The sequence below is a fragment of the Myotis brandtii genome, unplaced genomic scaffold (assembly GCF_000412655.1).
Source record: "Myotis brandtii unplaced genomic scaffold, ASM41265v1 scaffold120, whole genome shotgun sequence".
In the NCBI taxonomy this organism is placed as follows: Eukaryota; Metazoa; Chordata; class Mammalia; order Chiroptera; family Vespertilionidae; genus Myotis; species Myotis brandtii.
Window position 1 is genome coordinate 644392 of NW_005354174.1, and position 22446 is coordinate 666837.

General features: G+C 36.4%; 1 protein-coding gene across 1 annotated transcript in view; it reads right to left on the reverse strand.

The window, feature by feature from the left end:
• Positions 1 to 22446, reverse strand: part of AATF (apoptosis antagonizing transcription factor) — an 88670-nt gene that overhangs the window by 45250 nt on the left and 20974 nt on the right. Inside the window, exons 6-9 of the mRNA XM_005858694.2 lie at positions 11183 to 11297; positions 9735 to 9936; positions 9024 to 9188; positions 7588 to 7671 (exon numbers count right to left, since the gene is read on the reverse strand). Of these exons, the coding sequence (XP_005858756.2) occupies positions 7588 to 7671; positions 9024 to 9188; positions 9735 to 9936; positions 11183 to 11297 (566 nt within the window). The remainder of the gene's footprint in view (positions 1 to 7587; positions 7672 to 9023; positions 9189 to 9734; positions 9937 to 11182; positions 11298 to 22446) is intronic.

A 22446-nucleotide genomic window follows, 5' to 3' on the forward strand; every position in this document is an offset into this window, starting at 1 on the left:
GGGTATGTGCCCTTGACTGGAATTGAACCTGGGACTCTTCAGTCCGAAGGCTGATGCTCTATTCACCGAGCCAAACCAGCTAGGGCCAGTTTTATCATTTTCTACTGCAGTGTCACAACATATTCCCCAATTTCACCCTATTTCTAAGCTAGATAAAGCTCATGAGGACATGACTTTGCTTTGTTCTAGCCCCTAACACAGCTCCAATAGAAACTTCTGTGATGATGGAAGTATTCTATATTTGCACCGTCTAACACAGTAGCCACTACTTGCACATGTGGCTACTTAGCACTTGAAATGTGGCTAGTATAACTGACTCAAGAGCTGAAATTTTAACTTATTTTATTTTAATTCAATTTAAATAGCTACATGTGGCTAGTGGCTACTGCATTAAACAGCACATCTTAGAATAGTAGTCACTCAATAAACACATAATAGGTACCCAAATATTTGTTGAATGAATTAATGGAAGGAAGAAAGAAATCTGAAGGCTTTTCTTCTCCTTTAGCATAAAAAGTTTCGGAAATACACAAAAAGCAGGCCATAGCAAATGAACCCTCAAATACCGGAAGTCTTTTCTAACCTGAAATAAGTTTCAGTGGATATCTCAATCTGGCTTTTACCAGTGACTATATTCTTGAAAAATAGAGAATTTATATTAACCCAAGTTTATATCTAATAGCATCTCTTAGAGACCTTTATAGGTTATGAAAAAATGACTTTAGGAATTAGATCAGGTGTATGTTGAGAGAAATACCAGTATGCGAATAAATGTTTGAAGCGTATTTGTGATAATACAACACTAGAGGACTGGATGTATGTCTTTATATCAAGGACCTGATTGCTCTCTTTCACCACTTATCTTCTCCACTTAAATTTTAATAAAGCCATAATCTTAAAGAGGAGCTATATGACTACACAAAATTGCAGAGAACCTTACTATTGTTAGATGACACAAATTCCTTGGGCATTGATTTTGTCTTATTAGTCTTTATAAGCCTAGCATCTGGTATAATAAATGTTAATTGAATGAATTTCATAATTGCACAAAAGTGATACATGTGACTTGTCAGAGTGCAAATGGATACACTGGATCTCTAATTTCCTAAACAGATATTAATCTGAAAAGGAAACTCTCATGTGGATTTTTATACATGTCAGGTCAAAAGGCAGCATAATGTTCTGGAAAGAAAATCAAACTGGGAGCAAGAACACCTGGGCTTTAATGTCCTCACTCACTAAGTGGAGTGATCCTACACTAGTCATTTATCTTCTCTAGGCTCATTTGTAAAAAGACAAAACTGTCTTTTAGTTTGGACTTGATGGTCTTCAAGGATGCTATCTAACTTTAAAGCAATTATGTTCTAGTCTACATCCACAATACACATCCCTTTATAAGATGCTTATAAACTTCCCCTTTCTATGTTAAAACTTGTCCCTATAATTTACTTTAAAGAAGCTATACATTGAATATGATTTAATAAGAAGACACCATGACTACTTAGTGAACTGGTAGTGTGCCCCATTTCTTGAGGAGTGCCAAATTCTAAAATGCTGCTGGAATCCTGGGTTTAATTTATAGTCAGCCAGCTGACATTGTGCTTATTAGTATAGAAAAGACAATTTGGGCCATATGTTTGCTTAGTAAACTCCCATGACCATTTGTGTTTGAAATGTTTCTTCAATAGTTCTAAGCCAATTCTTATCTCTTTCCCAGCTGGCTCCTAAAGTGTACTGTTTTAGTCTCTGTTCTGAGGTTTTACCTTTGTTAAATGAAGTAGTAATACTGAAATCATGCTCTGATGTTTATTAAAGCAAGGAAACTGAAAGAAATGAGGGTCATTCATGTGTACCTTCCCTTGATGCTGCTTTCATGAAATTTCGGTCGGACCTTGCATTTAAAATGTGGCTTTTGGCCTCTTGTCTGTGCATCCTCCATAATAGTGAGCCTACACTAGCAAATAAATGCCAATACTGATGTCGTATTTGGGGCTAAACATTGACAGACAGACAATGGCAGCATAGAAAGCAGAATATAGCTCAAAATTTGTACACATGGTTGCAAAATAATCTTGTAATTATTAAAACTGGGGTTTACTTGGACATTAGTATTTGGTTCGTTTTGTTTTTTAACACCTTTACTATACCTCAAGAAACTTGACTGATTCTCTGCTATATCTTTAACCAGAATTGCAATTTTCAAATTTATGTACTTCATTTGAATGTCTTCTCTAAAATCGCCAATAAAGCCTATGTGTAATAAGTTTTACTAAACTTTTAAGAAACACATTTCAAATAATAGCAACATTTTAAAGTAAAACTTAAAATGAAATACTACTCTGAACACAGGTATCTGTTTTCCAACAACTAATTAAAAGGAGCAGGTTCAGATCAAACTGAAAACATATTATTAACCATCAACTGAACCACTAGAAAGATACATGCCAAAAGTAAGAATGTCCCATTGTATTAGCATTAACCAGAGAAATGGCTTCAGACATCTCTTATTCACACTAAGATCTAAATGCATACAATTAAAGCCACCAACCACATTAACTGTCCATATTAATCACTCACCAATTTAATTAAGGTAAACCATCTTCTCAGAAAGCTTACCTCTTCTCTATTTCTTAACATTATCAATTCTTAATAGTTCACTGCATCAGTAATTACTTGTTTGTGGCATTATCAAATGTCCTGGATACAAAAATCCAATGTGTGGTAAGGTCAGTTATAGACATGTCCTGATGGCATATAAAGGGAGAAATTTCACCCATCAGAGTGGTCATCGAAAGTGCAAAATCTATTATGCCTTTCTCCAGACACTCCTGGTTAAATTTAAAGTGACAGGACAAACCAGATCAAAACTAAATAAAGCTAGGAGCAACATACAAAACCCTAATGAACCCTTAGAAATCCAGGTATCGATCTGTCAATATCTAAGCTCAATTAGGCCTTTCAGAACAAAATACCTCATGAGGTGACAAGAAACTAGTTTGAAGTCTTGGCTCTGAGAAGAATAAAATGAGTCACTTTCCATAGGTTACAGCTAAATACAGTCATTTCTCAATATGGAAATCTTGTGAGGATTAAATAAAGATGTAGGCCAAGTACCTATCTAATTAGTCCAGGAGCTGGCATACAACTAGTGTTCAGTAAATGTTAGCCCTCCCTCAATTCTTTAAGAACTAAAATCAGGCTGATCAAGTCAAAGATCAACTGATGGCTTAAAAAATAAAGTAACGAAAAATTTTAAATGGTCATCTAGACAACACATCTTTAAAAAAAATTAATGTTAAAAAGTAGCAAATAGGATCATGAAAATGAATAACAGATGTTGAAAATATTTCTGAATGGCTCATCATTCACGGCCATTTACAACCTTCACATTTTGTGAAATCGTCTTCCGGGATGAGCTTTGACAAGAAATAGGCCAAATGCAAACTAACTCCACTTGAGAGTAACAGCATTGCTTGTAGCAGGTGAACAGTTTCCCTGATAAAAGCTTCACCACCATATACTTCAAGCTTTCAGCAATCAGGTTCCCAAACAAACCAGTAACACAACTATAAAGCTAATTTTTTTCATTAGAATTGTTAAGAAACAAGAGTCCAATAAATCATTTACCTTTTAAGGAAAAGACATTACTTTCTAACACACATAATATTTCTTCCAGGTCTAAGGAAATGAAGCTTATTTATTCACACACTGAAAAGTAATACTATAGTGAAGTCTTTTTATGACTCGAGGATGAAATATTAAAGAAATAAAGGTATGGAAAGAACAGGACTTGGTCTAAGAAGTCTTGAGATCAAGTACTAGAGTTGCCATTTACTGTATAACTTTCAGAAAGTTACTTAACCTTTCAGGGAATCAGTTTCTTATAAGGTTCTTTTCACCTCAAAAATGATATAATTGAAATGCTGATACTCTTCAGTTATATATGTTTGTACCTTTATTAAATAACACAGACATATTTTAAGATTGTAGTAACTTAAGACCCATTATGAAACAAAGAGAGTGAGTGAGTGTGTGTGTTTTGAGTGTTCTGACCCCAAACATTATTCTCAGTAGTTAGGGCATTTACAAGCCTCGTGACACCTGAATTAACCAAGTAAGCCTTTAAACCCCTACAATGAAACATTAAAATTCAATGTGGCTATAATCTCTTCCTTACAAAACATGGACCCAAAGAGTCTGGCTTCAAGTATGGTTTAAAAAAAACAAAAAGGTGAAATGTATTATATTCACCACCCAGCTTTTCCGTATGATCACATAAAAAACAAAAAAATGCAAATGAAAACTCACAAGTCCGTTGTAATACATTGTACCACTTCTGAATGCAACACTTAGCTCAGGCTTACTACCCTGACAAATAAAGGAAAGCACTTTATGAAGCCAATTTAATTGGGAGGTGACAGAAAACATACAGCCATTTTCTTTAGCCTTATCATCGAATTGGCTTCAGCTCCAATCTCTGGCAAATCCCACTCAACAGAAGAAATTAACCAGGTCAGCAGAACAGGTGCTACGTTGTGTCTGTCAAGGGCCTGGCATCACCACAATTACTTGTACACAATGAAGCAGTAATCTTTACAGATCATCTCTCCCAAGAAGCATATTGGGAAGGGGGAGGAAAACTGAAGGGAGGAGGGGGAAAGTGGGAAGGACAGGAATAGGAGGTAAAGAGAAAAGGCAAGAAAAGAAAATGAATGTGCAGCTGCCTTGAGGCTCAGCAGATGTCGGGATGTGATGTACGAGGCTAGGATAAGCTGTCGTAGCCTGCTGCCAAACAGTGGTAAGTGATTAAAGCCTGCACAGTTCTAAGCACCATATTTAGAATCTGCGGGGTTTCAAGACTTGCACCCATTCCTTGCTGTGCTGCCAGATGTTGGCAACCGGTCCAGTTCCTACTGACTGTGCATGGATGGCAGCAGTTGGTACAGCAGCAAAGCAATCTGGAATGCTTCCGGAGATACTGTACATTAACAAGTGTCACCCATCATTCACCTTTACAGAAGGCTGAAACGACTCCAATTTGCTGCCACTTCCCTCTTGGGAAACAGCCAAGATAAAGTTGCGCCTGGCAGTCCCATTTGTTTCACTCAGGTGTTTCAGCTGCCTTGCTGACCTCTATTAGTTTAAGTTTTAATTTAGATTAACCCCAGCACCCCAATTAACCGGCAAGGGGAAAAGCTAAGATGTGACTAGTCATAACTCTGAAATCAGAATTTACCTAAGTTAAAATTATTAATTGGGATGAAGGGCCAATCAAGTAATGCTATTTCTTTTTAAACAGACCTCCAGGCCAAAAAAAAAACCTTTTTTTAAAAATCTTTCAGGCAAGGGATTGCCAGTAGAAGCAATTCTTTCCCATAATTTCAGTTTATTTTATTAAGGCTATTTAATTTATGATATACTCTCCATTGAATAATGTACACTTCAATTAATGAAGACTGAAACATTTTTGATTGTCTCCCATGATCTCATGCAACTATACACCATTAATATCCTATATCAGGTATTTCCTTAGACTTTCTAGAACAAAGTAGAGTTCCCTATTCTTCTGACAAATGGATATAATAAGAGAAGAAAAGGGAAAAGGAATCAGGACCTCTGACTAAGAACACTTGGGGCTCCACCAATCCTCTTTCCTCTCATTACTTTTAAGACTCACTATGGTAATAATTTTATTGAACACCACAGAGTGAATAGGAAGATTAATAGAAAGTTTCTTTCTCGTTTTAGGACAAAACCAGAGGTATCTGCAATAAAGAATCACTTGTTCTACTGGGTTCACAGTGTAATTTTCCTAAGTTCCTTCCTTCATATTCCATGTACATAATACAGTCATCATGGTTAAACCTTCAACAAGCTGTTGCAAAATCTTTGCAAAAGTTAACACACTAAAAATTTAGCAGAGAAAAAAAATTATCTTGATAAATAATGGTTCAACAAAAACTGATATATCACTGCTGAGCAACCTCCTCAATTCTCTAGAGCTAGAAAGTATACATCCTAAAGCACATTTCATTAAGAAATATGACTTATCAAGAGACCCAGGATTATAGGAAATTATCTTAGTTCTTTAGAATAGTTCAAATGTTTAGTCTACCTCAGCATTCACTAACATCATTAAAAAGAGCATCATCCTAAGAGGTATGATGTCAGGGAAAGAACTGGGGGATGTTTGTGAAGAGATAGTATTGACAATGGAACCACATTTCAACTTCTACCAATTCTTTCTGTCTGCAAAGCACTACAATCTATATATCTATATATATAAAAGCCTAAGTGACCGTTATGACCAAACGACTGAAATGACCAGTTGACCAATTGCTATGATGCGCACGGACCACCAGGGGGCAAATGCTCAACACAGGAGCTTCCCCCTGATGGTCAGTACACTCCCACAGCCAACCTCCAGTGTCCGGCCAACGTCCCCCGGTCCCTCCCCCTGGCCAGCCATCCCAGATCCGCCCTGATCGGGACTACCGGCCAACCTCCCGCAATCCCTCCCCCTGGCCAGTCCCTCCCCTCAGCCAGCCAGCCAACCTCCTGTGGTCCCTGCCCGTCCCTCGCCCCCAGCCAGCAGGCCCCAATTGGCCTAGCTCCATGGTTGGCAAACTCCGGCTCGCGAGCCACATGCGGCTCTTTGGCCCCTTGAGTGTGGCTCTTCCACAAAATACCACATGCGGGCGCAAGTACAGTGCGATTGAAACTTCATGGCCCATGCGCAGAAGTCGGTTTTCAGCCTGGGCAAGTCTATTTTGAAGAAGTACTGTTGATATTTGGCTCTGTTGACTAATGAGTTTGCCGACCACTGGCCTAGCTGATCGGGATTGGGTGAGATGGCCCCAATCGGCCCTGATAGCTGGCCAGGCCTAGGGACCCCACCTGTACACAAAATTGTGCACTGAGCCTCTAGTATTATTATAATCAACAGTAGCAATCTCAATACATACTTAACTGATTTGAACAGGCACAAAAATAAAGACAAGAGACTTAATAAGTAATAGAACCAGAAGTACAATTAAAGAATTCTGAGATCCCAGCCCTTTAGCTCCATATTCTGATATAATAGTAATTAGAGGTCCGTTGCACAAAAATTCGTGCAAGAGTAGGCCTTCCTTCCCCCGGCTGCCGGCACCAGCTTCCCTCCGGCACCCGGGACCCGGGCTTCCCACCGGCCCTGGCTTCATCCAGAAGGACATCCGGTCTAATTAGCATATTACCCTTTTATTATTATTGATAGGACAAAAACCAAATAACAAAAAATCCTCCATTAACATTATCAAAAACGGTTAAGAAAGAATAGACCTGACTCAAAGTTGAAACTGTTTTACAGATAATTCACAATGTGTAACAACTAACCAAGTAGCTGTAGCTACCTTCATTTCAAAAAGAAAAATATAAGACAAAAGAAAAGCAACAGATCCAGAACTACACAGTAAGTTAATTCTGAACACAGAAGTTTTAACTCCCTGTGTGACTCTATCCCCAAACCTTTTGGTCAGAGAAGTCTACCAGCTGTTTTAAAATGCTAAAACTTATTTGTAACAAAAGAAAAGAGTGTAAAAATCATACCTGGTGATAAAAGTCATCATCATCAAAGATTTCTTCATCCAAATCCTTCAGGTGGGCATTGGCAGGAGCTTGAGGAAGAATCTCCTATATCAATAAGAAGATAACCATTAGGTTATCAAAGTAATGTAGTACTATAAACATTCAAAGCACTGTTTTCCTTAAGATATAAAGAGCTCTTAAAATTAAAGAACAAAAACAATCCAATTAAAAAATGGGCAAAAACATAAACAGGAACTTGACAGAATAAGAACCACAAATAGTGAAAAATCATTTGAAAATGTTTAACTTCATTCTAATTAAATATATGCAAATTTACATGAAAAGACACCATTGTTCACCTCTAAAACTGGCAACACTCAGTACTGGAAAACACAGCTGGTAGGATTGGAAATTACTACAGCCTTTTTTGGAGGCAATTCGGCAGCATTCATAGGGATTTAAAATGCATATTCTCTTTAATATTTCTACCTCGAGAAATCTATCCATATGTTCACACAAATACAAAAATATAAATGCTCAGGAATGTTTACTATAGCACTATTTTTAAAACTGGAGATAACAAAAATATCCATTGTTTGAATAAATTATAGTACACATCCATACAATAGAATACTCTAGCCATTAGGAAAAATGAGGTAGGTCTCTATCTAATGATATGGAAAAATATCTGGGATATATTAAATTTAAAAAGTTGTAAGATTTTATAAATACTTTATAACATTTTATGTATTTATATACACATACATATCGATATCATTTAGTTTAAAAGAAAAGGCAACCACATTTTATATATGTATATTTATGTATGTTGCTGTGTATATATCTTTCTGTGTCAGCAGAGAAATATATATATATGAATTGAAAATAACCCGAAAGCATGTTACAATATGAACACTGGTTAAATCTGAGGAGTAAAATTTTCAGACTAGGAGGAATTTTATTTTTCATTTAAAATTCTTCTGAACTTAAGAAAGTATTAAATATATATTTCTACTATAAATAAAAGAGTTTCCTTTCAACAAAAGAATGTGACTATTCCAATTTTGGATCCATTTCTGGAGTATCCAAACATCCAACATAAAGCCTAAAGAACACACTTGCTTCAATACTGACATTTCTAAAGAAACTGCTTTAAAAATGAATTTTAAAGTTTGGATTACAAATGCTTCCATTACCAGACTCACATCAACTTCAAAATTAAGATAAGACTACACACAAGTTAAGAATAGCCCCATACTTTAAAAACATTTAAAAATCATTTGAAAAAAACAAACAAACCACATTTCTTAACAATCTAGTAGTGTTTCCCCCACTTTCTTTCATTAATTTTTCATATCAAGAGTAATACCTACAAGGAGGTGATCAGATTTTTCAGTTAATTAACCTCACAGAAACTGCTCCCCATAATCATCCTGCACGCATCACAGAGTTCTTACCGGTTGCCCTGGCAAACTCTCTGGGACAGGCTGCGCTGCTGGCTCGGGTTTGCCAAGAACTTGGTAGATAGAACGCTTGGTCTGTGTCCTTCGAAGTAATCTTTCTTTGTCCATTAGAATATGATCAATCTGAGTCAAGATTGAGCATTCAAAGGCACCAAAACCCTGCAACAACATTAACCAGTGTCAGATAATGCAGAAAGTCTGTGCTGAAGGCAGCTACATTGGTTTCTCTATCTTTCTGTGACGGCAGAGAAATAGACAAACCTTCTTTCCAGAGAGACTTTCTGTTAAAGACTGAGTTTGTGAATGGCTGTAATTGTTCTCAGAAAAAAAAAGTGGTTAATAGATTATATTACTTTCCTATACCCAGAGTTTAACTTCTGCTCCTTTAATAATAATTGTTTAACATCTGTTCTTTTAATAATTATTGTTTAACATCAACTTCTTTATTTGTATTTCCAACACTTGAACACTTACAAGGCCACAATTTCTAGAAAAAATATTCTTTCTTATAAAGTTAAAATCACAAGTCTGAATGGTATAAACCCCAATGGTAGGAGTTCAGTAAATTTTTTTCTACAGAAATGACTGATTACCATAGTGACATCATCCATACAAACAAGCTGTAGTTCCAATTTCTTAGAACTGCTTCAGGTTGCCACAGCATGTTACTCACACATGCGCGCGCACACACACACACACACTTGCCTTCCCCAGTTTTCCAGAAGCCAGTTTGGTTTTGTCGTGCCACTTCTGAAGTGTGCGGTTCCTGTAAACTGTGAAGTCAGCAAAACGCTTTGCCATAAAGCCAGGATAGTCATCCATCTCCAGCTTCCTCTTTGGTGGGGCCCTTTTCTGCTTCTTCTTCTCTCCTACCAGCTCTTCATCTTCACTTGAAATCTCCTCCTCACTAGAAAACCAGGAAGAATAATGAGTCCAATAGAAATAAACATTACCCACATAAAAAGCTAAACTTGCATGAAGTTGAGAGTATTTAGGCCTTCCCTATTTTGTCTACATGTTACATAGCACCACAGATGTGAGAATGGATTTTCTTTTGTTTGAAAAGAATATTCATGAGGTCAATCAAAACCTCATTTAACTTTTCAAATAAATATAACTGATTTCAAAATATTTCTTAAAAGGTAAGCAAATCATCATTTAACTTTTCAAATAAAAACTGATTTCAAAATATTTCTTAAAAGGTAAGCAAATCATAAAATTACATGAGATTGCAAAAACATTATTAGAAATGCATAGGAACCAAGCCTATACTGGTTACAAGAAGGTCTTTAAAATTTAAACATATAATCATACTTTTATGACCTTAATCCCCAAATCAATAAAAACAAATGCCTCCCTATAACCAATTGTTCAGGACAACTAAATAATATTAGTTGAACCAGATGAAGAGAAGATGAATGTGAAGAAAACTCAAAGGGGTAGGTAACAGAACTCAAAGGGGTAGGTATTAAGCCCCAATATTATATGCAACTGCCATGAGAAAGTAATACAACTTCCAATTATATAGCCAATTGCATTCACTGGATTACAGACCCCAACATACAGTAGGTACTCAATAAATGTGAGTTTACTACTTATCCCTCCAATTCCATAGAAAAGAATGAAGCAAAGGATAAGCAAAAGAGAAAGCAGTAAGCAGGTACCATACACAGCAGGCTCAAACAAAGAGGCAGGGAGATGCTTCACTGAATGTGATAATTTCAATAAAGGGGTTTAGTCTACTGTTTCCTGAAATTTTCCACCCTTCAAAATAACTTCTTCCCTCATTGAAAAGAAGATGGTTGTGACCAGAGATTCCATGATATGGGCACAAAGTGCTTCATAAACATTAATTAAGCATTGACATTAAAATGTGCTTTAATCTACTAATTTCAATAGCTCTAAAGAGAAGACAAGTCTTTTGCTGAAGTCACAAAGAGAATGAGGCACAACTAAGTATTAAAATTCAAAACTTAATTCCCAATTTTTGTGCTATCCTGGCCAAAAGAGCAGGTAAATATAAGTGGCTCTATTTTACTAACATTTAAGTCTGATATCTGCATGGAAAGGATTTAGCTTTCTTTTTCTTAAATGATGGGAAACTATTCAGACGAAAAGAAAATGAGCAACTCCACAGTTGCATTCCTCCTTACCTTTCTGCTTTGGGCTTTGTCCCATCTACTAGGTACCTGGTGTCCGGGTACTGGAAGAGCAGCTCTTCCTGAAGATCTACCAATGACCTCAACAGTGCTTTAAGTGCCTTGTGGCCTGGGAAACAAAGCACAGAGAAGGAACAATTGTCATGGTTCCTGAGCAGTTCTGGCTCAGGGTAAGAGTTGGGGCAGGGACTAAGAACAACAACCCGAAGAGGAAGGCATTATTAGTACTTCCTTTTGCGAATTCTGTTTTTCAAATATATGTTCTTAACCTGGCTTTCCTCATAGCCAACAGGATGCATATGTAAAAAAGCTCATCAGGATTCAGTATATAGTCTATGGCTAAGCACTTCAGAATAAAAACTGGCTCTCTGAGAACTGAACTCTTACCTTCTTTACCAGCCTAATCCTACTAAAGAGGCTAATGACACTGGTCATCACTATTTATGTGTTGATAGCACTCAGACATCTCTCCTAAGCTCAAACTTTCACATTTCCAGCAACTCCAAGAAAATCTTCACATGGGTGCCCCATCACTCCTTCATATATACCATTTCAGAAACAGAATCTTTTTCTTCCTAATACTTCTTCCTTGTCTGATTTTTTTCTTCTCTGTTTAACGTGTTTTCATAGGTCACTGACATTTTGGTGCCCTTATTCTATACATTTAATTGATTACATTGTGTATTTTTCACACTAATAGTTATCTCTGGCCATGCTTCTATTGCTCCTTCCCTTTTCCCCTTAAATAACTGCAGTCTTCTCACAAGCAACCCTACTTTCATTTAGCAATCCCTACATTCATTTTTGTTTTACAATCCACACTAACTTCAGCTTAAGTGATTTTTGTAAGTCTTGTTCTATCATTTCTGCTTCTACCCAACCCAGCATGAATAGCCTCCTCACTATTTACATCCCAACTTGTTTCATCAATGGTACACCAACACCTGATTTAAACAAACTAACCTTGCTGAGACACTCTTCTCAGATTGGTCAGAAAGAAATCAACCCAATAGCTATGTTGTATTCCTTCAAATACTCTGCTAAAAAGCTAACCTTGCTGAGACACCCTTCTCAGATTGGTCAGAAAGAAATCAATAACCCAATAGCTATGTTGTATTCCTTCAAATACTCTGCATATAAGACTACATAAATACTTCCTTGTTTAAAATAAGACGCTTGATCACAGTTTTTCTAAATTCTGTATTCTAATCCTTTTATAATCAGTGTATATTCATACCACTTGGGAACATCTGCAGTATATATTACCCGAAAAGTCCAAAATGCCTTGTGTTCCAAACCAAAATTCCCAATCTGTTGCTCTGACTTTTAAAAAACAAAATAACAAAAATTTTCACCAAATATGGAGACAACTTATACTCATGAAGAAGAAAAAAGTAATACAGCATTATCCTTTATTCTGTCGGCTTTCAGGAAATGGATTAAGTATAAACAAGATGATAACACAGGCCAGAAGGAAAAATAGAACAAAGATATAACAACTTTAAAGCCTAAAATCAGTCAGTCTAAATGTGCTAAGTGTATAAGTAGAACAACACAAATTATGTAAATATATATGGGAAATTTTAAAAGAAATGAGTAGAACAAAGAATACAAATGATAACTACAAATATTAGGTTACCACAAATGGTCATCTGTGAAAAGACTCGAGAACTGATAAGAGATATCCCAAGTAGCTAAGGTTCTAGAGTATATATTGTAGCAAGAAGATTAAGAAAATAGAAAAGACACTTATACTTGGAAGGAAGCCCATGAAAACGGAGAATTGTCATCTCATCCAAATTCTATGTATTAACCACTATTTTATAACTTCTTTTCTAGAAATGTCTGTATCTTAAGAGACAGGGCCCATATTTTCCAAAGTGAAACCACAAATCAATCTTACATCTGCACACTAGTTTCTAAAATTCCCAAGACTTAACTTTGAAAATATTATGCTAAGTGAAATAAGCCAGTGATAAAAGGGCATATACTGTATGATTCCACTTACATGAGATACCTAAAACAGTCACATTCATAGAAAGTAGAATGGTGGTTGCCAGGGGTTGAAGGGGAGGGGGAATGTAGACTTACTGTTTAATGAATACAGTTTCAGTTTGAGATTATGAAGAAGTTCTAGAGATAGATATTGGTGATGGTTGAATAACAATGTGAATGTACATAATGGTACTGAACTGTATACTGAAAAATGGTTAAAATGGTAAATTTTATGTCATGTATATTTTACCACAATTAAATAAACACTTTAAAAAATCCCAAACCAGAGTATAATAAATAATTCTACCATCCTAGACAAAATAATCTACAATCCCTCAATCTTGAAGTCAGTCAAAAAGAACGGGGGGGTGGGGGGGGAGAAGGAATATTATTCAGCCTTTAAAAAGAAGGAAATTCTGACACATGCTACAATATGGATGAACCTTGAGGACACTATGCTAAATGAAATAAGACAGTCACAAAACAACAAATACTATATCATTCCATTTAAATAAGGTACCTAGCGTAGTCAAATTCATACAAACAGAAAACTGAAGGGTAGTTTCCAGGGGTTGGGGCAGAGGGAAATAGTGAGTTGTTGTTTTAATGAAGTGTAAAGATTTTTAGCTTTGCAAGATGAAAAGGTTCTAGAAACTGGTTGTACAACAATGTGAATATACTTAACACTACTGAACTGTACACTTAGAAATGATTAGTAAGGTAAATTTTATTATGCGTTTTTTTACCACAATAAAAAATTTAAAAGAACAAAAAAGGCAAGTGCCTGTCCCTTACTTCCACTAGGTACCATGTGTCATGTTCTAAAATATGAAATCAAGAACCATGCAGGGAAGAAGCTGCAGAGCAGTCCATAATGTTTATAGCTGCTTGCCCCCAACAAGCAAGTCATAATTTGACTCTTACATGTAACATAACCAAGAATTGTGAAAACATCCAATGAAAGCCTAGTACTTTAAGGGCCACTCTCAAATAGCTATACAAGCCCTTTTATTTTGTTCAAGTCAGTTTTTAAAAATCCACTGCAGATATATTAGACAGCCTATCAATCCAACAAGAAAGCAGAGAGCCAATATCAGTAAATCAAAGTGTGCCTTTCTGTTAATACTTTCTCATATGTTCTCATTTTATACACCCCTTCACTCAGTCAGAAAGTAGCCCTGAAGTATTTAAGCTCCATTCAGGGATAGCACCACCATGCATCAAAGTGTCAGGAGACCTACCAGAGATGAAATCTGCAATTCTGTGTTTCTAACCACACCAAAAAAAAAAAAAAAAAGTTTATCAAAGTAAAGTCACTAGTGGCCAACACATGGACAACGGACAACTTCCTATAAAGAGATTTAGAAGAAAGAACCCAATCCTCATTTCTTTGCAATATAAGAGCCACATTTCCTCCTAACAAGATTTTATGTAAAACCTGAGGAGACAAGGAGCAATCCTTTGCTGGACGTGGTAGGCCTCCTCAAAGCCACAACTGACAAGAGTGAGGAAAGACTCTCTCTGGGAGGCTCAAATCTAACAGTGAATTCTTCCCAGACAAAACCAAAACAAACCCTCTTTATCATTCATATGGGGCTGACTTCTGTTTGTTCAACCCTATAAATTATAAAGAGAATGGAATCAACAGTTTCTAATTCACTTCTAATTTTTCACCCATTACTGTTATAGTTAAGTTTTTAAAAGCAGCAAAGATGCATATACTTTCTTCACTCTCCTTCTTGGCAAGTGGTTACAAAAAAACAAACAACAAAAACAACAACAGAGATTGTCAAAGATATATGTTTATTTTGTCCTATATGGTCAATTTCCAGAAGAGAGCAAGAAGGACATATGCCTCACCGTGTTACCAAGATTCAACCTAAGCATCTAGGCACCAGCTTTAGGAATAATTTTCCAAGTAGATAATAAATAGAAAGAGTGCTTTACTAAGGGTCAGGAATCCCACATTCTAACCGACACTATCACTAACTAGTCATTTTATATACTGAGTGGACCAGTGTAATCTCTTTTAGTCTCAATTTTCTCATCTATAAAACACAGATAATCCTTTGCCTGTTTATCTCACAGAATGAAAATAAAAAATAACAAATTTTTTTTATATATTAAGGTATTTAAAAATTTTTAATGTTATAAAAATGGAAAGAATATTACCATAAAAATCATCATTTCACATGGTGAAAATTCTTAAGCTCTGCTTGTACTGATCTACAGCACTAGGGCTGAGCTAGTACTCACAGTCCTATATGAAGTATTCATTTGCATGCTACCCATATACAAGCATTCTATATAGAAAATGTCACCAATCTAAAAACCATTTTCACCTAACAGCTTTATTTTTCCCCCTGATTCATCTAGGCTGTCCAACAAAAACAAAATTGTAGGCAGAGAATAAGTTTGGACATGGGTGCACAGTTCATTTATTAGATTATAACCCAATACATAAAACTTTGGTAAGGGGGTGGAGGTGGAATGGGAAGAATGAATATATAAAGTAAAATAAAGCTTACCTTATCAGTTTTTAAATATCTATACCGTTATTTTTAAAATAATATGCAAACATACAATTATTTGTGTACAATAAACTGCCACATTCCTATTACCCCCAAATAAACATATTGAACTAGAACGTACATATTACAAGGGCATTTTTTTTTCTCCCTCAAAAGTAACTCTAGAACTAGAGCTAAACTATAGGTCAAAATGACACACAATATATTGGCCTGAGAACAATACTTTTCATTCAAATCCACACAAGCCTGCCACTTGCACTAGTCATCCCCGGCAATTAATCCCCCAAGAAAGACGTTTGATTAAATCTTTTCAAGCAAATCCTTTGCTTTGCTTTTGTTAGTTCACTTCTTGTCAACATCTATTAAAATATGCCTTTAATTCTCCCACAATCTTAAAAAACACTGATTCCACTGTCTTCAACTTTAATCAACTGTATGGCCGGCATTTTTCATTTCATAATAATGTGCTGCTTGGAATTCAAGAGGCAGGCTCAGCATCAATCATCTGGTAAGAATTTTTCCACTGCAATAAATATGCAAATGAGGAGAGCCAGTCAGTCGTATTTCAGGCCCGACTTGCTAGTGTTTTAAAAAAGACACAAATTTATTAATTGCCGGTGGCCAGAGGAATCCTATTACTTTAGGCATTGATTACAAAGCTGTGTGAGTGATTATTGTGCAACTCGCGGGCTACCCAGGCATGAGGAAAAATTATTAAAGCAAGGCAGAGATTATCAACTCAGAATAACAATAAGCCTTAACATTTAGGCCCTAACTTCTTCAACAAAGAATTACGTGAAGGCTCCACTGTATCATAATTCCAAATTCTGTCAGTATTACTGTTTGGGCTTGTACTTTATTCCCCAAGCAGAATGGTGTTACCAGTAAGAAAGAGTGCTGCAGGTAACAAATTCCTTAACACCAACCATATGGATGAGTTGTTGCCATTTCCAATGTGTGTCCAACTAGAATTTTTATATATCCAGGTATGAATACATATATACAGGTGTGTGCACATCCTGATTCCCAGATATAGATACATGGCTGTGTTATCATTGAGGACTGTGGTTTTAACTGGAACAGTATAAGGAGTACTGCCCCAGTGTGCTGGCTGGTTCTGTGGACCAAAAGGAGAATTTTTTTTTTTAAATGGTACAAAATAACCACCAGGATAACGTTTTCAAAGCAGAGCATGGAGACTTATATTCTAAATCATGACGGCTAAGCCAAAAGCAGACTTGGATTTTCATACCTCTGAGGGTACCACAGTAGAAGGCATGCAATCTATGCAGAGGTCTATGGAGAAAAAGGTTTGATAGGCTAATACGGAATGCAAAGTGTTTTTGTGAGAAACATTCAGCCCAAGACATATTAAATCAAATCAGAAAGAGGACTCAGTGGGCAAAACTTATTATTTTCTCTTAAGAGAATGATGTGGGGAGTTGGGGGAGTAAGTGGAAGTTGAAATAAGGGAGAGATGAAGAGACATATGACAAAATATATATTGGGTGAGCCCCTAACAGAAAGAAACAAAAAGAAAAAATCCTTAACATTTTACATTACTGCCACACTAAGTAACATGATAGATAGTGTGCATTTGAGTTCTGAGGAGGGACATCCCACTCAAGCTGTAATTTCTGACCAGGCATGAATTTATAAGGAGGGGAAAAGAACTGCAGAATTTCTTAGGTTTCCCTGAATACTCTCTCAAACACCTTGATGAAGTGTGTCAATAAATCCTTAAAAAGCCCTATAGGACACAGCAATCTAACTGATCAATGTACTTCCCGAAATCCACCACAGTTACCTTCCACTTCATAGTTACAATCTCTATTGCTCTGGAGTACTTCCCTAAAAAGGGAAATTGATTACCCCTCTCCCCCTTTAAAAAGAAAGAGTAACCGCTCAGAATATGAGGTACTTCAAATCCAAGTTTATTTACAAGTAATGGTTGAACTGTCTAACAGGAGTTCCCAGGGAGAGTGGGGATACTCTCACTTTTATCTGATTAGACTTTTGAACTGTTTGAATATTTTATATGCATATATTACTTTTATAATTTAAAATACTATTTAAAGGTAACTTTAAAGTAAGAAAACTTATTAAAAATAAAATTAGAAATACAATCCCAAGTCGCCCTCTCTTTCATATAAAATAGTCTGACCCATTCACATTAAAAAGCCTTTAAATAAACAGATTCTTAGGTAGTGAAACTATCCCTAACTAAATGCCAAAATTCTCCATAGAGTACCGGTCTGGAAATAACTCCTTTGAAAATCGGGATTCAGAGAATACCTTTCTGAAAATGAGGATTTCCATGCAGAATTAATCACTCCTTTCTCAGTATCATTCATGTCACTGCTACCACACTTATACTGTATCGTGAGTCTGACTTCACTGCACTGTTAGCTGCTTGAGAGAAGAGACCTCACCCTGTCACTGTAGCATCCAACACATCGCCTGGGCCATAAAAAGTATCTTACAATATTTTAGTTCCAGAAAAAGGATGCCTAAGTCACATGGCAGAACATCTTATTACACTATCATTTCCAAATCTAATGCTGACAAGCAAACAAACTGTGGACTCCATATCTGGTAACTGTGATAAATATGTATCCTCCACAAGCTGACCTTTGTTAACAGAAGCAAAGTAATCGAACTGAACTTTTCCTTTATTATAATACACCAACTATAAATGTATAGGTTACGCCTAAGAGTCTCAAAACCATCTTACCAGATTTAAGAATCTAAAACGGTTACAATGTATTCTCATGAAGATTTAGTAGTTATCACCACGTAGAGGGATAAACTAAGGCTCAGACAATAAAAGTTAGTTTTCCTTTTTTTAATATTAGGAAGACTAAGCATTATTTATTTGCCGACTTAAAATGAAACACTTTGAGAGGATGCTTTCATGTAAACAAAAAAAACACTTAAATGATTTATGCTTTAAAAGTGGTTTACCCATCTCTACACCTTACTATGAGCTCCCTGAGGCAAGGACTATGAACCTTGGTATGCTTGGTGTTGGCAAATGATAGACTCTATGTTGCTGACTGAATAACTTAAAAAATGACACTGTAATATTTTTCTTGGCACATACTTTTTGTATGTGCATTTCAAGTCATCAAAGAACTATCTGTAAGTGCAGAATTTATTTATATAACCCTTTTAGGAAGAGGGAAACAAATACTTTGGCCATAGAGCTAGTCTAAGAAAAGACTGTACTATCACTATGAAGATTAACAGTTAACACTAAGAACCTACTAAGTAGCAGGCACTAGCCCAGCCGTGGGCAAACTACGGCCCGCGGGCCGGATCCGGCCCGTTTGAAATGAATAAAACTAAAAAAAAAAAAAGACCATACCCTTTTATGTAATGATGTTTACTTTGAATTTATATTAGTTCACACAAACACTCCATCCATGCTTTTGTTCCGGCCCTCCGGTCCAGTTTAAGAACCCATTGTGGCCCTCGAGTCAAAAAGTTTGCCCACCCCTGCACTAGGCCCTAAGCACTTTGTATGTATAACTCATTTAAATCCTCACAACAACCCTTTGATTAGTTACTATTATTATACTACCACTAGAGGCCTGGTGCATGAAATTTGTGCATGGGTAGGGTCCGTAGGCCTGGCCAGCGATCAGGGCCGATAGGGACCCGAGCCTCCCTTCCCCGGCTGCTGGTCAGGGCTTTCCTTCGTTCTGCGCTGCCCCCTGGTGGTCAGCACACGTCAAAGCTAGCGATTGAACTCCCAGTCTCCCGGTCGAACTCCCAAGGGGACAATTTGGATATCAGGCTTTTATATCTGTAGATAGAAGATTACTGGTATACAGATGAAGAAAATGAAACACTCCTACAAGCTTAAAAAAAAAGCCTGCACACTTTTCATTTTCTAGGTCAATGTATATGTATGGGTACAAACTACCTGGAAAACAAAGTGTAATAAAATTTCAATTACTAAAAAATGACAAAACTGTCCTCCCCTTACACAATTAAACACACACACACACACACACACACACACACACACACACACGAGGCTCTGTTACAATGTTATGTCCAGCCGTAGCCGGTTTGGTTCAGTGGACAGAACATCGGCCTGCGGAATGAAGCGTCCCAGGTTCGATTCCGGCCGAGGACACATGCCCGGGGTTGCAGGCTTGATCCCCAGTAGGTGTGTGCAAGAGGCAGCCAATCAATGATTCTCTCTCATCATTGATGTTTCTATCTCTCTGAAATCAATAAAAATATATAGAAAAAAGAAAAGATAGCAAAGTATTGCTTTTAAAGAAAGAAAAAGTAGATTTATATTCATTAACATGGGAAGATATAAAGCATAATCTCATTTTTGGCTTTTAAAAAAGTTTAAATTGACATAAAGTATATGGAAAGATATATACCAAATTATTAAATATAGTTATCTCTGAAGAGCACTATTAAGAGTAGGGAAAAGGGGAACTTGCTTGATCTATGTTACATATTTCACTATTGTTTGGGGGCAGGAGGCAGTACTATTTGAAAAATTTTTTTTACTACAAACAAATTTTATTTTTATGATTTTTAAAAAGATAATTAAGATTAAATAAATATATTTCAAAATACAGAGAGGTCTTCTAAGGTAGATGTAATTCTTTCTGTAAACAGAAAATCAAACAAGGAGAAACATTAAAATAAAAGGAGGAAAGATTAGAGGTGGCCAAAAGATTGATTGACAAGGAGAATATCCACTCCTATAACTAGTTTAAAATTTTCTCTGTACGATTCCCGAAATAAATACCAAGGACCAATAAATATAAGGGAAAAATTGTTTACCCTCATTAAACACTGGGAAATGTAAATTTTTAAAATTGTAAATTAAAATAAGCAGAAACCATTTTCCAACTATCAAAGTGACAAAGATGAAAAAAAAAAAAAGATAAAATCCAGTGTTGACAAGGAAAAGGGAAACTGACATTCATGTAAAGAATGTAAGAATGTGAACGAATATAATTTTTCTGGAAGGCAACTTGGCGATACAGATCAAAAGCCTAAAAATTTAGTATATCCTTAGAACACATACTAATTCCACATACAGAAATTTATTTTATGCAATAATGTAATCATGGATGTGAATAAAGATTTAGTAACAATGATGTTTATTGTATTATTTATAAAAATGAAAAACTGGAAACAATCCAAATGTCCAACAATAAAGAACTGGTTATATAATGGAAAGTCTATGCTAGCATTAAAAATAATGCTGTAGAGCCCTGGCTAGGTAGCTCAGTTGGTTAGAGCTTCATACCCATACACCAAGATTTTGGGTTCCATCCCTGGTCAGGGCACATACAAGAAACAACCAATGAATGCATAAATAAGAGGAACAACAAATTGATATTTCTCTCTCTCCTTCCCTTCCTCTCTCTCTCTCAAATCAATAAAAAAAAATAATAATGTTGTAGAATAATATTTAATGACATGGAAAAATATTCATGATCTCTGTTAAGTAGGAAAAAACAGATTGCAATATAGAATATAGTTCCATTTTTTTTCTAACTATACACCCACAAGGGGGAAAAAACTAGAAAAGATACACATACCCACACACCAAAATATTAAAAGTACTTAACTCTAGCTGCTGGATCAGGGAACATAATTTCCTTACTTTTTTGCCTGGCCATTTTCTGAATTTTATATAATGAATATGTACTACATTTATAAGAAAAATAAACCTGTTTATCTATTTCTTTATCACTTAAAAAATGTCATACCTGCCTATAGTAGAAGAACTAGGTCAGGTGATCTCCCAAGGGCCCTTCTAGCTCTCTTACTGAAAAAACAGTATGCAGGAAAAACCTTTAGAAAAATGGAAGGATGCATTTACTACTTGCACTCTAAGCTTCTGTTTTACCACAAATTCATCTCCGTAGCTCTCCTGACTTCCTTTAAGCTTTGATCTTTATTTCCTCACACTTTCTTGGAAAAAATAAAATAAAATAGTTAAACTATAGGTATAGTGATTGGCCAAGAGCAAACCTGTTTCTGTACTAGCTTTACATCTAATGGTGTGACCTTAACTAGTTACTAACCTGTCCAAGACTTGATTTCCTCACATGTGCAGTACAGTTATTAGCACCTATTTCACAGGCCGCTGTGAGAACTAAATGAGACATTTGTGAAGAACTTAATACAGTACATGGGGAGTAGTGCACAATTGACAGATGGAAGCTATTTTTATTATTTTTAGTGTATATGGGCATCTAGCGTTATACTTACACAATACTTACAAGATGGACGTAAACTGATTATCCCAATTCTCAAAATATCACATTTGATGGCTTTCTATTCATGTTCTTATATCTTACTAGAGGCCCAGTGCACGAATTCATGTATGAGTGGGGTCCAGCCGGCCCGCCCCAATTGGGGCGATTGGGCTGGGCTGGCCGCAGGGAGGGGCCGCGGGTGGTTGGTGAGTCGGCCCTGCCTCCAATTGGGGTAGGGGGTGCTGATCAGGGGTGAGGCCAGCCAGGGAAAGGGGCCGTGGGCGGTTGGCTGGCTGGCCCCGCCCCATGGTCGAACTCCTGGTTGAACTCCCAGTTGAGGGGACAATTTGCATATTAGCCTTTTATTATATAGGATAAGTCATACTGAAGACACCAGAAATACTTTATAATTACTGGAGTAGAACATTTGTCTCTGCCCTTTCCCCAACCCTCACCATAGCTGACATTTATGTAGCCTAGATTATGT